Source organism: Carcharodon carcharias, chromosome 4 (genome assembly GCF_017639515.1).
Source record: "Carcharodon carcharias isolate sCarCar2 chromosome 4, sCarCar2.pri, whole genome shotgun sequence".
Classification (NCBI taxonomy): Eukaryota; Metazoa; Chordata; class Chondrichthyes; order Lamniformes; family Lamnidae; genus Carcharodon; species Carcharodon carcharias.
In genome coordinates, this window is record NC_054470.1 from 97,423,449 (window position 1) to 97,439,257 (window position 15,809).

The window sequence follows — 15,809 nt, forward strand, 5'->3', positions numbered from 1 at the left end:
GTGCAGTGTGTTGCTCTTCTGAGGCAGACTCATCACTGGGCAATATAAAAGGAACTCTGTTAGCTCTTCTGTGCTATATCTGACCTGGGAATTTATTATGCTGATAATAGTTGTTAGATATGGTCCTTTGTAGTAACATCTCTCTTGGTGAGCACAAAAAGGATTCACAAAATTATTGGCAGAATAGAATATGAAAATGAAGCCTGAGTGTACTTATAGCAGGGTTTTTCAACCTCATATTTAAATTGTTTAGCACTTGGCATTATATTAAATCAGTAGAATTGAATTGGAAATCTTTTTCCCCACCCCTAATGTTGCTTCAAGGTTATTTGTTGCCTAGTTATATCCTTGAATTCTGTTACATGTAGGCTATTAAGTGATTTTTCTGAGTACAGATATCCATAATATAGGATTTTTCCCACCAGTACTACGTTGTGTGGGTGAGTATAGGAACTAAAACTGGAAAATTGCACCCAAGGCTATGCAGAAGTTTGGTTTAATTTGATCTGCAAAATAGCAGTGAATGTTTCTGGACACTTGCTACAATTTACTGATTTTGAATTTGCAGCTTCTACAATTTACTGTTATTAAATGTCCCAGACCCTCCAATTCCAGAATCCCTGCAGTTGTCTGTCGACTGTCTATTTCATTGCCTTTCTTTCTCTGCTGTTGCTTCATGCCTAATGTGGCTTAAGAATTTTGATCAAATTTGAAGCAATGTTTCCCAATGCCACAGCCAAGGCAAGCTCTTGCTCCAATTTGGTCTCTGGTGCCCTGCGAGTTGTGGTCTAAGGCAAAGCTCAGGCTGTGTCAGGCTGGAGGCAGTAGTGGGCAGGAAAGCAGATGGAACTTCTCTGTAGTACACTTGTAATATCAACTGTCACCTGCTCTGATTTAAGATGAATGAGAGTTTGAACAGAAGCAGTGAATAAATTGTTCAAGTGAATTGCCTGGTTAAATGGATGTTTTGTTGGCAAATAAATAATTTGTTTTAATAGACTTCATTATACCTATGATGTGTAATCAATAAATATTAAGTGGTTTTAAATTTTTCTCTGTTTATACGCTGATATTTTCCAGACGGCATTTATCTAATATTTACCAATTCTTTTAGAGCAAAACTAGAAGGGAACAAGCACTAACCACCATGATGTAGATTTCTCTAGGGAGCTTTTTCTTTTTTTTAAAAAACTTCCTGTTATCCCTTTCAAACTCTTACAATGCATCATAAGTATGAACTATAGGCTTTTAATATTTCAAAGAATAGTTTCATTTTCCATAATTGTTTCCAATTGACTTGAATGTTCAATTATTATGTATTGTAAGCCTTGTTACTCTGCAGTTAGCGTGTAGAAATACTTTTTCAGTATGCAGGGTGAATTTGTTGTCCGTTTGTAATGAAAACCCACATCGTAAGCTTTGCCATAAGCCTTAGTGCTTGAAACCCAGCTTCATGCTAATCCTTACAACCTTGGTATCTTGTTACATACACTTTGTAAAGTATTCTGAGCAATAACCCCTGGTAGCACGATTGTAACGATCTGAATAGATCATTATAAAACGTGAAATATAAATAAATACCTCTATTCGTTGCCCATAAGATTTCCTGGGCTATTTTGTTGTGCTAACCCACAGTACTAATTTGGTTGGCTGTAGCTGGTTATGAAGTTAGATTACTTTTGGGGTACTGTTCAATTTTTCCCCCTTTTTGAGAGCTACTAAAGTTGATCCTGGAAGCTGCATATTAAGCAATTAAAATGCAAACTTCAAATTCAATACACTCTACACTGAAGGCCTAATTTATTACAAGCTAAGTGTGAGAATTTCAATTACTTTTCTTTCAACGATAAGCATGTAGAACTGCTCTATTATAATGTGTGGTACTGGCTCTTGGCTTCAGTCAAATTGTTAACATTATGAATCGTGTTGGGAATAGCAATAAATAAAATGCAATAAAGAAAAAAGTATTTCCTGTATTAACATTGACCTGTGGTGGATTAATCCTTGTGTTACGCAGCTGCTTCTGCCAGAGTCTCGGAAACCTTCCATTCTCTTTTTTTTTGGAGTCCACAGATGCACATAGTTCAGCAGATAAGAGCTTGGAAGATGATATCCTGTCCTTATTGTTTCTTCGTTCTTTATTGACTTGCAGCCTATTAATCTCTGGTTTACTGGCTGAATACCAGTCTGTGTTGTCACATTCCAGGATTGGACAGAATAAGGCTGATGAAATTTCTGAGGCTGACTGTTTCTTTGGAAGTTTACAGTGGGCTCGTCATGGCTGCTGTTCTGGCAGCGGAGTTGTTATTGTCATGCCCAAGTCATGTTCCTGTTAAAATTCTTAATGCTAGAGGTTTGGATTTTTAAATACAGAGTAACTGAATTATGGGGTGAGGGGAAATTTAAAAAGCATTTCTTTCTTTCATTTACTGCTTAACTTGAGCAGTATTCCATATCCCGACCTGAAATACAACATCACAATAATACATTATCTATTAAAATATATATTGCCGAGCATGATCTCCAACTTCCTTTAAACAGAGGCATAACAGTGTGTGCCAAAAATCTAAAGTTATTATTAAAAATCTAAGTTACTTTTCACCAACCTCTCTACTTTACTTTTCTATGAGTGTTGCCACAGAATTTGCATATGTTTTATATATTTGTGTGTTTATAGTGCAACTGAGTAAAGATTAAGTAGCTACAGATTTTCTGCTGAAGGTTGTCATGTGGGAACAACTTACAATGGTGAAATAAATATCAGATAACATTTAAAAGGTCTTGGCACAAGTGATTTCCATACACCAATCTACGTATTGATACTAATATGTTAACTAAGCCTAATGGGAAGACTGTCCATTATTCAACTCCTCCAATTGGCTTTGTGTTACCATTTTTATGTCATTGATCATAGTTTATTTTGTGTATGCAAGGCCACTAAGAGAGAAGACGACCATCGCAGTAACATCAAAAGGCCGTTATGGTTTGGAAGAGGAGCGAGGAACAGTGTGCACTTCCACTCGTCGACGTTCCATGCCCCGCAGCTTAGGGGGCATGTCGACAGGCATAACTGAGTCCATAATGATTCAGGCTTTGCGACAAGAAGAACAGCAGCGGGCAAGGGAAGAAAAGAGGTGAGATGTTCAAAAAAATGTTTTAATATTAGGCCTATGCTGGGACTAACATGTTAACTGGAACTATCTGCCCCACACTCATCTCCCTGCTTTTTCCTGTTATTTTATATTTCTTTTGAAATATTTATCCAGTTCACTTTTAAATAGAAGCCTCCACCTGACTAGCATATGTGCTGCAAATAATGACTCCCCACTTAATTTTTCTAATACCTGAGTTATGCCATTTTTTGTTTTGTCTGATGCTGGAAAAAGTTTGACACTATTCATCATCGCCATGCCTTTCTTAATTTTGATAGCCTGTCCAATCCCCTTTTCATATTCCCTGCTACAGGGAATACAGCAATAAAATTATTTAATTTATCATATGATTCTACTTTGGATTAAAAATAATATATGGTGAACCTGGTAGTGTGCAGGTTGACAATGCATTTCACCTCCAGTACCTCGGCTAGAAATGTCAGAAGTGTCCCTTTGGCTGTAAAAGAATTTCAGTTGAGTTTGAGCAATATAAACACAGTTTCTAGAAGTTGTAAACTCCTATATTTGACTCTAAATCTCATTAGACAGCATGATGACCATTGTGAAAAGTAGAAAGGTCACCCTGGTGTGCTTGAGGATGCACTTCGAAGCTCAGCACAAAGAAAAATTGGAGTGGTGTTATGGGAGCTTTTGTCTAACCAGCCATGCACCTGAGAGTGCTTGCTGTTAATGTTGAGTACCCACAGAGGAAATATTTCATTCCCCATCGGTGATATCTCAACACACAAATTCACCAATAAATTTAAATTCAGAAAATTGTGTACAACAAAACATTACTATTGGTAGATACACTTCAAGCAACTTTTCAACTTTATGAATGAAGATAGCATTAAAATAAGCAAACTTTAAACATAGTTGTCATATGGCTATTGCTGCTCATTTTTTTGTATTATTAGATAGAAAATTAGCTCTGAGTAAATTTCTGTGGGTTAGTTAATTTTTGAATTACTTTTTTGTTATGTGATTCACTCTTCAACTCTTAGATATTTTGGCACTTGGCGGGGGGGGGGGGGTGGGGGTGTCATTTAACCCATTGTTGTTTGTGCATACGCCAGCTTGCATCAGTTAATTCCATTCCCTGGGATGGGAAAGTGTTACCCTGTTAAGCAGTGCTGTTCTGAATCAGCTCTCACCTTTGATTAGTCTACTAATTATTATCTAGTCTTCTATTTTTGCTTTGAAACGTAGATGGAAATAAACAAACTGAGAGGTTGTGTATCATCTTGTAACTTTTTTGCAATTTATTACTCATACTATTGACTTCCAGGTTTGAGGTAGTAAACTATTTTCAGTAACCCTCAACAGTTTTACTGGGATTGATTGGCCATGGAAGAAACATTTACAGCTAACTTGGGGTTGGGTAAAGGCATCATGCAGATGATAACAGCCTTTTTTTGCTCCAGAGGGATAGGTTTTCGCCCTTAATGTCCTGAAGATGCTAACTGTCCCTGAGATTTGGTCCTATGGCTCTGGCATAGCTCACATGGAAAGTAAAACCTACATTTCCTATTGTTGTGTGCTCAATTAAAAGGTGGTAATTGGTCAGCGAGGAAAATTGGAACTGTGTTTTGGATGCTGATGCAATTTTAAGTGACTGATCAAACAAGCAACAGCTTTGTTTCAATATTAATTTATGGGGTTTTGTGGTGAGGGAGGAATGGGTAGAAGAGAGGGAGTGGCTCTTTGTGCAGCTTGCTATTTCCTGCTATTCTGGCATTGAGGACATCAAATGTTAATCAGGCTCTATGAAATGAGTGCCCAGGGTTGCTAGGTGACAGTAAGTATATTGGAGACCACGGAAAGACTAATATTGGGACGAGCGTTATTCATCAAATATATTTTCTTCCTGCTGGCATGAGAAGCCAGCGCCACCATTGCTATTGCTTAGTTCCCAAACATGTGTTCCCTATCTGATGAGTTGGAAGTGGAGGACTATCTAGAGAGGGATGTTAACCTGTGCAGGAGAGGTGCTCTGTGCCCCCTCGCCTGTATCTGCACACTCATACCTGCAGATGGAGGTTAACATTTCTCGCTTTGGCAAACAATTAGTATGTTGAAGGCTGGCTACTGTTCCCAAAGAAAACTGAAGGAATAGATCCAATAGCAGCACAAACACATTAATATTTAACTAACCATAAGCATAGTAATGTTATCCCAGAAATGTTATCCGTATTATGCAGTGCTGGTAAAATAGATATGCCAAGTGATTGGCCAGCAGTGATGCACCTGCCAAGACACAACCAATCAATATGGCAGCCCCGGCACATCTAGCTCGCAAGAACTATGGAAAACTGGCGCCTTGCGGTCTGCCCAGAGAATTGTATCATCTGAAAGGACACCTGAAGCTAATGTGCAACATGGCCTTGACACATCCATGGTCAGCTGTGGCCTTCAGCTCGGCTGCACTTTCTTGTAAACATCCTACAGTGCCGATGTGTGGGGATGATGGCATGGAGTGGTACAGAAGGCGGTCTCCTTGCAACACTTAATTTCTGTATCTACTCCATTTCAACCATCAAACAAACTAAGGTGTTGTGCTGCATGGTTACAAACCTGTACGTTTGTTTCCCTGCATTTTGGCCTATTTTAAACCCTTGCATTTTCAGCCTTGGCAAAGTCTTCTCATGAGATGTCTCTTGAGGCACTTGCGACTTTAAGAATCTATGCTGCCTTATTGTCACATTCTCTTTTATTTGTCTCTCCATTATTCCCATTACTCTCAATTATAGTTAGATGCAATATTCTGCTCAACATTTGTATGCTCCTTTATATCTGCCTGAAACAGCACTTCAAACTGAGGTAATGAGCTGACCATTGTGAATTGCTGAGAGCTATTTGGATTGAAATGATCAAAAACAGAAGGTTGTGGCTGGAGGGTCAGTAGGTTTCTTTCCATGAACAACCCAACCCTGTCACATTATAAATCACTACGTATTCACTGTTGAATACAAGTTACTGATCAGAAACCCATGGATATTTTTCTTTTTTTTTTTACCCTCCCCCCTTTCCAAGCTGGGGCCAGTTATATCTTTCTGGCTGGTATTACCTGACACAACATAGAATAGGTTCATGTCTGGCCTGATCTATTCGGTTCAATTCCATACTGGCCAGTACATTACACAGCTGGCAAACCAGTACTTTTCCATTCAAATGTAATATCCTTGTTTTCAATAAGGAAGAAGATTTGTCCCAATTCTACATGTTAAACAGTTATTTCACCTGTGAAATAGTTACATTTAATATTTGAATGCAATCTATTAAGTGGTATATTAACCTCAAGCTTTAGCATTACCTAGTTATTTTGTCTCTCAAGAACAGCACATCTGGGTTTGCACACTTGACACATATTTCTCTGCTCAGTTATCCTGAAATTGTATCCTAGGTGCCCTTTTGTATGATAGTTTGTATTACATGTTGATGTTCAAATTCATCATTCACTCTATTGCCTTGGTTTCTGTCAACTTTGTATGATCAATCAGGACAGGATATTGAGTACAATGGATCACAAGATCCGCAATGATTTGGACATCTTCACAATCATACACAGGACTATCTTACACCTTCCATTTAATCCTATTAGTTTATGTGAAATTCAGCTTTGTTTCATCCTCTTAGACATAACTAGAATGTCATCAAGTCAGTGGGACAGATGGGTTTTGATTTAAAAGTAAACGCTTAAGGAGGAGCATCAATATTTTCTCCATGATTGTTACATATCTTAATCACGGTGAATGTCCCATGTAGTTTCAACAAGGTGTAAGTGGTGCGTCAAAAACACGTATTTATGTGATCTTATTAAAGTTAAAATAAACTTAAGCACATATTGAATAGGAGCTCAGAGTTTGCTTGATTTGTTCTTTACCTTTGTACAAGCTTCTATGGTATCTGCATTGGTATCTGAGTTTCTACCATCAATATGCCTTGTGAATACAACCCAAGTTGCTTAAATGACACCTGGTGGCAGACATCTAGTACTGTCTGCCCTCTAAATTGTAACGCATTTACACTTAAAAGTCCAGCTTAAGAGAAAAAGAGAGACTAATTTTTTAAAAACTCAAAGATTATCAGTTTTTTTAAACTGAAGTGTATATTTATAGGGCACTTTCAGATGAACTAGTTGGTAAATACTCCTAGTGTAGTACAAAGCCATACAGATAAGTAGAGAGAAAGGGCTTACTAGTTTAGTTCTTTCCTTTTTTGTACAGTTTTCAAGGTTATCTGAATTTGCCATCAGTATACATTGTGAATGCAACCCAAGAACTGGCAAGATGCTCAAATGACATCTAGGGCTTCGGATTCAAGTGGAGTCTGTAAAATGTGTACTGTACAACCACTGCCTCAAGACCATAGTCGTTTGGAATATAATAGTTCAGTTAATCCTTAAATAGGCAAATGCATTAAGATTAGTTCTTACTTTCAGGAATTCAAAGATTGGTATGGAAAAAGTGGGTTTTGATTCATGGGGAACTAGCACCAAAATCGTGGAAAGAAGGAACTGTAGACCATAAGACGTAGAAGCTGAAGTAGGCCATTTGACCCTTCAAGTCTGCTCCACCATTCAGTGAGATCATGGCTGATCTGATAATCCTCAACTCCACTTTCCTGCCTTTTCCCCAAAACCCTTGATTCCCTTACTAATTAAAAATCTGTCTATCTCAGCCTTGAATAGACTTAACAACCCAGCTTCTAAAGCCTTATACAGTAAAGAATTCCACAGATTCATTATCTTCTGAAGAAGAAATTCCTCCTCATCTCTGTCTTAAATGAGCAGCCCCTTACTCTGGTTATAGACTCTTCCACAAGAGGAAACAACCTCTCAGCATCTACCATGCCAAGCCCCCTAAGAATATTTTATGTTTCAATAATGTTGCCTCTCATTCTTCTAAATTCCAATGAGTACAGGCCCAACCTACTCAGCCTCTTCTCGTAAAAAACTTCCTCCATACCTGGGATCAACCTAGTGAACCTTCTCTGGACTGCCTCCAATGTCAGTGTCTCTTTCCCTAGATAAGGGGACCAAAACTGTTCACAGTATTCTAGGTGTGGTCTAACTTGTGCCTTGTATAGTTTTAGCAAGACTTCCCAATTTTTATACTCCATTCTCATTGAAATAAAGGTCAATGTTCCATTTGCCTTCCCTGCTGAACTTACTGGATAGCTTTTTCAGATTCATGCACGCGGGCCCCCCAAATCCCCCTCTGCTGCAGCCTTTTGCAATCTTTCTCCATTTAAATAATATTCACCTCTTCTATTCTTCCTGCCAAAGTGCATAGCCTCATATTTTCCCACATTATATTCCATCTGCCAAGATTTTGCACTCAACCTCTGTACTCCTCCAGACTGTCATCCTTATCACTTGCCTTCCCACCTATTTTTGTGTCATCTGCAAACTTGGCGATAGTACATTCACTTCCCTCATCCAACTCATTAATATATATTGTAAATAATTGTGATCCCAGCACTGGTCCCTGTGGCACTCCACTAGTTACAGGTTGCCATCCTGAAAATGCCCCCCTTTTCCCAACTCTCTCTTCTATTAGTTAGCCAATCCTCTATCCATGCTAATATACTACCCCCAACATCATGAGCCCTTATCTTATTAGGTAGTCTTATGTGAGGTACCTCATACAAAAACTTTTTGGAAATCCAAATATATTACATCTACTGGTTCCCCTTTATCTACCCGTCTAGTTAACTCAAATAATTCTAATAAATTTGTCAGGCATGGTTTTCCCTTCATGAAGACATGCTGACTCTGCTTGATTATATTATGCATTTCTAAATGCTTTGCTATTACATCCCATATAATAGACTCTAAAATTTTCTCAATAACAGATGTTAAGCTAACTGGCCTATAGTTATGTGTTTTCTCTCCCTCCCTTTCTGAATAAGGGTGTTACGTTGGCAGTCTTCCAATCCTCTGGAACTTTTCCTGAATCTAAGGATTCTTGGAAGATTACTACCAGTGCATCCACCATCTCTCTAGCTACTTCCTTTAATATCCTAGGATGCAACCCATCAGGTTCAGGGGACTTATAGGCTTTTAGCCCCATTAGTTTCCTTAGTACTGTTTCTCTAGTGATAGTTATTGTATTTATTTCCTCTCCCCCCACCCCCAACCCCGCTTTTGCCCTTGATTATTTAGCATTTTTGGAATGCTATTAGTGTCTTCTACCGTGAAGACTGATGCAAAGTATTTATTCAACTCCTTTGTCATTTCCTGATTCCCCATAATTATTTCCACAACCTCATTCTCTGAGGGGCCCATGTTCACTTTGGCCTCTCCTTCTATTATTTTTAAGAAGCTCTTATTGTCTATTTTTATATTACTTGCTAGTTTAAATTCAAAGTTTATTTTCTCCCTCTTTATTACTCTTTTGGTCATCTTTTGTTGGATTTTACAACTTCCCAAATCCTCTGGTTTACCACTAATCTTTGCCACATTGTATGTTTTTTTTTCTTTCAATTTGATACTATCCTTAACTTCCTTGATTAATCATGGTTATATCCCCTTCCTAGAATCCACCTTCCTCACTGGGATATATCTTTGTTGTGAGTCATGACCTATTTTCTTAAATATCTGCTATTGTTCATCAACCATCTTTTCAGCTAAGCTCCTTTCCCAGTCCACTCCAGCCAACTCTGCCCTCATTCCTTTGTAATTACCCTTAAGTTTAACACAGTTGTTCCCAACCCATTTTTCTCTCACTCAAACTGAATGCTAAATTATTGTATGTTATGGTTACTGTTTCCTAGGGGATCTTTTACTCTGAGATCATTTATTAAACCTGCCTCATTACACATTACCAGATCCAAAATAGCCTGATCCCTGGTTGGATCCACAACATATTGTTCTAAGAAACTGTCTCGAATACACTCTATGAACTCTTGCTCGTGGCTAACTTTGCCAATTTGATTTTCCCAATCAACATGAAGATTAAAGTCATCCATGATTAATGTACTGCCTTTTTTACATGCCCTTATCATCTCCTGATTTATTATCTGCCCTACAGTATAGCTACTGTTTGTGGGCCAATAGACTATTCCCACCAGTGTCATCTTCTCCTTGTTATTTCTTGGATTCTACATCTTCCAATCCAAGATCATTTCTTGCTATGGTAATTATTCCATCTCACACTAACAAAGCTACCCCACCACCCTTTCCTTCCTGTCTGTCCTTTTGAAGTGCCACATACCCCTGAATATTTAGTTCCCAGCTTTGATCTCCTTGTAACCATGTCTGCGTAATGACTATAAGATCATACCCATTAACCTTTATTTGTGCTATTAAATCATTTATTTTGTTCCGAATATTGTGTGCATTTAAATAAAGAGCCATTCATTTTGCCTTTTTACCATTTTTTTTCCCCCTTTGACCTTATTTGCTGCCTTTTTTTATGTTTGTATACACTGTCCTGTCACTCTCCGGGCATCATTACCTAAATAGCTGCCCTGCAAAGCTGCAATATCCTTTTGCTTTGTAAGCCTACGTATCCCCTCTCCAGAACCACCCCCCCCCCCCGCCCCCCCACCACCACCACCACCACCAATTTAGTTTAAAGCCCTCTACAGCGCTAGTTATTTGATTCGCCAGGACACTGGTCCGAGCACAGTTCAGCTGAAGCCTATCCCACTGGAATAGCTCCCTTCCACCCCAATACTGGTGTTATTGCCCCAAGAACTGAAACCCATTCCTCCCACATCAATCTCTGAGCCACGAATTTAACTCCTTGACTTTATTTACCCTATGCCAGTTTGGCCGTGGTTCATGTAGCAATCCCGAGATTATTACTTTGGAGGTTCTGCTTTTTAATTTAGCTCGAAACTGTTCAAATTCTTTCAGCAGAACCTTCCTTCTAGTCCTTTCAATGTCTTTGGAGCCAACATGGACGACAACAACTGGACCCCTCCCCTCTCACTCCAAGTTCCACTCCAGCCCTGAGGAGATACCCTTAACTCTGGCACTAGACAGGCAACACAGCCTTCGGGACTCGTGCTTACGGCTGCAAAGAACAGTACGTATCCCCCGCAATTATACTGTCCCCTATCACTACTATGTTCCTAGTTCCCCCCAACCCATACCAGTGTGCTATGGTCAGTTTGCTCATCCTCCCTGCAGTCCCCACTCTCGTCAACACAACTTCCAAGAACCTTGTAATTGTTGGATAATTGCAGGGGCTGAGGCTCCTCAAGTGCTACCTCCTGGGTCCCCATATCTGCTTCACTTGCAGTCACACCCTCCTGTCCCTGATCACAGACCAAATTTCAATTTTTAAAAATTCATTCTTGGGGTATGGGCTTCACTGGCTGGGCCAGCATTTATTGACCATCCCTAGTTTCCCTTGAGAAGGCGATAGTAAGCTGCCTTCTTGAACCGTTGCAGTCCATGTGGCATAGGTGCACCCACAGTACTGTTAGGGAGGGAGTTCCAGAATTTTGACCCAGGAATGGCAGTATATTTCCAAGCCAGGATGGTGGGTGACTTGGAGGGGAACTTCCAGGCGGTGGTGTTCCCATCTATCAGCTGCCCTTGCCCTTCTAGATGATAGTGGTCATGATTTTGGAAGGCGTTGTCTAAGGAGCCTTAGTGAATTCCTGCAGTGCATCTTGTAGATGGTACATAACTGCTGCTACTGTGAGTCTTTGGTGGAGGGAGTGAATGTTTATGGATGTGGTGCCAGTTAAGCCGGCTGCTTTGTCCTAGATAGTGTCAAGCTTCTTGAGTTTTGTGGGAGCTGCTCTTATCCAAGGAAGTGGAGAATATTCCATCACACTCCTGATCTGTGCCTTGTAGATGGTGGACAGGCTTTGGGGAATCAGGAGGTGAGTTACTTGTTGCAGGATTCCTAGTCTCTGACCTGTTTTAGACACAGTACTTATATGGTTAGTTCAGTTCAGTTTTTGGATAATGGTAACCCCAGGATGTTGATAGTGGGGGATTCAGTGATGATAATGCCATTGAACATCAAGGGTCGATGGTTGAATTCTTTCCTGTTGGAGATGGTCATTGCCTGACATTTGTGTAGCACGAATGTTACTTGCCACTTGTCAGCCCAAGACTGGATCTTGTCCAGGTCTTGCTGCATTTGGACGTGGGCTGTAGCAAGAACCTAATCTGAAGGGTGTGACTACCTCTTAGAGTAAAGCGTCCAAGTAACTTTCCCCTTCCTTGATGTGGCACAGTGTCTGCAGCTCGGACTCCAGCTCCTCAACTCTGGTCTGAAGTTCCTCAAGCTGCAAACACTTACTACAGACGTGTTCACTTTGGATCACCTTGGTGTTCAGTTCTACAGGAGCATCACATCACCCGTCCTACCATCATTATTGTATTTAATTTAATTTATTTATTAATTAATTACTCTAGTTCCCCTGCTCTTTACACTTTATTGTAATTAATTTTTTTTTTGCACACCAGTATCCATCTTATGTTTGAGCTATTTTAAGAAAGAGAAAGTAAGGACTGGAGACCTAAATGCAAACTAAAGACCTTAATTTTACTTTAAAGACAAGAAATACTCACCAATCCTACTCGCCTATCAGCTGCTCTCGCTCTTGCGTTTTAAAATGAAGCCTCCACACTCTCTCACTGCTCGCGTTTTATAAAAACTGTACCATTGGGAAGGCGTTACCTGAACCATGGCAAATCGTATAACTTGGGCTGTATAGGGGGGCTTTAAACTGAACAGTGGGGGCGAGGGGGCCACATGAAGGGAGATTTGGAAAGTTGAAGGGAAAGAACAAGGAAACAGTGCAGAGTAGCGATATGGTTAAAGGTAACGAGTGTGACATGAAGGCACAGTGTAAAAACCTGAGTGTGTCAGCAATAATATCCGGAGAGGCAAAATGGTAAAAAAAAAATTAAAGTCTCTTATCTGAATGCACAAAGCATGTATAACAAGATGGATGAATTTTATTAATAGCACATAGAAATAAATGAGTGCGATATGGTTGCAAAGTGACCACAGCTGGGACCTGAATATTCAGAAATGCTATTGGAGCTGCAATCATCCTGGCAAGGGGAGGGTATTTTATTACATTCATGACTTATTCCTTGTGGCTGTTAGAAAAGAAGTCAGGAGGTGATTCGTTTGCTGTGGAATACTCAGCTTCTGACCTGCTCTTGTAGCCATAGTATTTATATGATCACTCCAGTTAATTTTCTGGCCAGTGATGACCCCAGGATGTTGATGATGGAAGATCTGGCTATGGTAATGCTGTTGAATGTCCAGGGGAGGTGATTAGACACTCTTGTTGGAGTTGTCATTTCCTGGCACTTGTGTGGCACGAATGTTACTTGCCACTTGTGAGCCCAAGCCTAAATGTTGCCCAGGTCTTGCTAAATTCATGTACGGACTGCATTATCTGAGAAGCTGCAAATGGAACTGAACACTCTGCAATTGTCAGAAAACATGTCTACTTCTGATCTTATCAGGGAAGTCATTGAAGCAGTGGAAGATGGGTGGGCCCAGGACACTACCCTGAGGAGCTCCTGCGTTGATGTCCTGGGACTGAGATGATTGGCCTCCAACAACCACAACCATCTTCCTTTGTGCTAATTATATTTCCAGCCAGAGATTTCCCCATAATTCCCATTGACTTTAATTTTGCTAGAGCTCCTTGATGCCACACTTGGTCAAAAACAGCTTTGATGTCACAGGCAGTCACTGTCACTTCATCTCTAGAATTCAGCTCCTTTGTCCATGTTTAGATCAAGACTATAATGAGGTCTGGAGCCACATGATCCTGGTGGAACCCAAACTGAGCATCGGTGAACAGGTTGGTGAATAACTGCCACTATGGATTACCATATCCATTATTTTTATGATTTTGAGTAGACTGTTGGGATGGTAGTGAATCAGATTTAATCGGTCCTGCTTTTTGTAGACAAGATATACCTGAGCAATTTTCCACATTGTCTAGTAGATTCCAGTATTGTCGCTGTGCTAGAGCGTCTTGGTTAGAAGCACAACTGGTTGTTGAGTACAGGTCATCTTCACTATAGTTGTTGTTGTCAAGGTGCGTAGTCTTTGGTGCATCCATGCTCTCAACCATTTCTTGATATAAATGGAATTGACTGCTGTGATGTTCAAGATCTTGGGGTGACACTGATCATCCACTCTGGCATTTCTGGCTGAAGATGGTTGCAAAGTATTCAAGTGCTGGGTTCTGCCATCATTGAGAATGGGACATTCATGGAACTCCCTTCTCCCATTTTTTTTAAAATTGTCCACTCACTGGATGTGGTAGGACTGCAGAACTTTGTTCTGATTGACTCTTTTAAAAAGTAATTCAATAAACAAATTACTCAATTGCGTTCTATCGTGCATGGTTAGCAGCAAAGAAACGAGGCAAGGGATCAGCAAGACTTTGTTGGTTTTTGTGGCTATACCAGGCTGTGTGTTTGAACTATTTAAGGTCTCCCCTGTACAGGCCAGCAAAGAGATCTTGACTGTTTGGCCAGCACTTCCTAAACATTTTTCCGGTGTGACCTCATTTTAATACTTCAGACATCGTGTGACACCTGAATGAAAATTTGGAGGGGCATGAGATTTGTTGAGTGGTCAGGTGGAGGAGATTCAGCTGTTGGCTGAGTGGTGTGTGGGAGGCTTCAGGTGTTGGGGTGAAGGTTAGGGTCTTCAGCTGTTGAGTAAGGAGGGTGGAGGCTTCAGCTGTTGAGCGTGGGGTTGGCAGGGGGGTGCTTTAGTTCTTAACTGGAAGGGTAGGGCAAAAGGGGTTGTGTGTGTGGAGCTGATGAAAAGATAGGCTTTCCACAAAAAAAAAACAAAAACACCTGCTTACTACCCGAAGCTACTTTCTGAGTGGCAGGGTGAAAAGGAAAATCAGAGGCAAAATCAAGTGAGTTGCTTGGAGTTCTGTAATAAAATTGGCATTGGAATACTTCATTTTTCTTTTGCCTGCTCTGTATATTGCAAGGAATTGTCAGACAGTGCCTGCTCCGATGTTAGGTTAGCCTCCCCAGCTCCATTTTGTTAATTACTATAACCCTGCTGTCTGCTTACAGCCAGTTTACCAACACAATACTACAATGGCATCACAATAACAGCTTTTTCTACTGGAGTACTAATTTGCATAACGCTTAACCATGATGCTGCATTTTATGTATATTGAAATATCATCAATGATCTAAAATGAATCGGTTTTGCTTTATCACATCCTCAAAATGTGAATGATTGAAGCGGTGGTACAATTAGACTGGGAGAGAGGTATCTAATAAAAATGGGCACTTAGCCACAAGCCATAAATCCATATAAAAGCAAACTTCTAAGAACCACATACTTACATGAGTAAGTTAATAATTATACCAATTAATGAAAATACATAACTAGATGTATTTATCAGTGTTTCAATAATTTTTTTGTGAATAATTTTAATTAAATAATTCATTTACAAATACTTAAACTGACATAGTTATTGCACAATATTTATCATTTAACAAATTTATCTCACTAAGTACTATTTCAAAGCTACATTTCTATTCTCTCATGCTGAAATAATTTATAATTTATAAATTAAGATCCAGGCATTACTGCAAGAATAATTTTATGGTAAACATGATGGATAAACAAGGTGGGGAATAAATTCTATCACTTTGTCTCTGTTCTTGATTGTCATGAT

General features: G+C 39.7%; 1 protein-coding gene across 2 annotated transcripts in view; it reads left to right on the top strand.

Annotated features, from left to right (window-relative positions):
• LOC121277203 (uncharacterized protein KIAA2026-like) overlaps positions 1-15,809 on the top strand; it is a 79,470-nt gene that overhangs the window by 22,227 nt on the left and 41,434 nt on the right. For both annotated transcript variants that reach the window (XM_041186358.1, XM_041186359.1), the window contains exon 2: positions 2,934-3,134. In XM_041186358.1, coding sequence (XP_041042292.1) covers positions 2,934-3,134 — 201 coding nt within the window. The remainder of the gene's footprint in view (positions 1-2,933; positions 3,135-15,809) is intronic.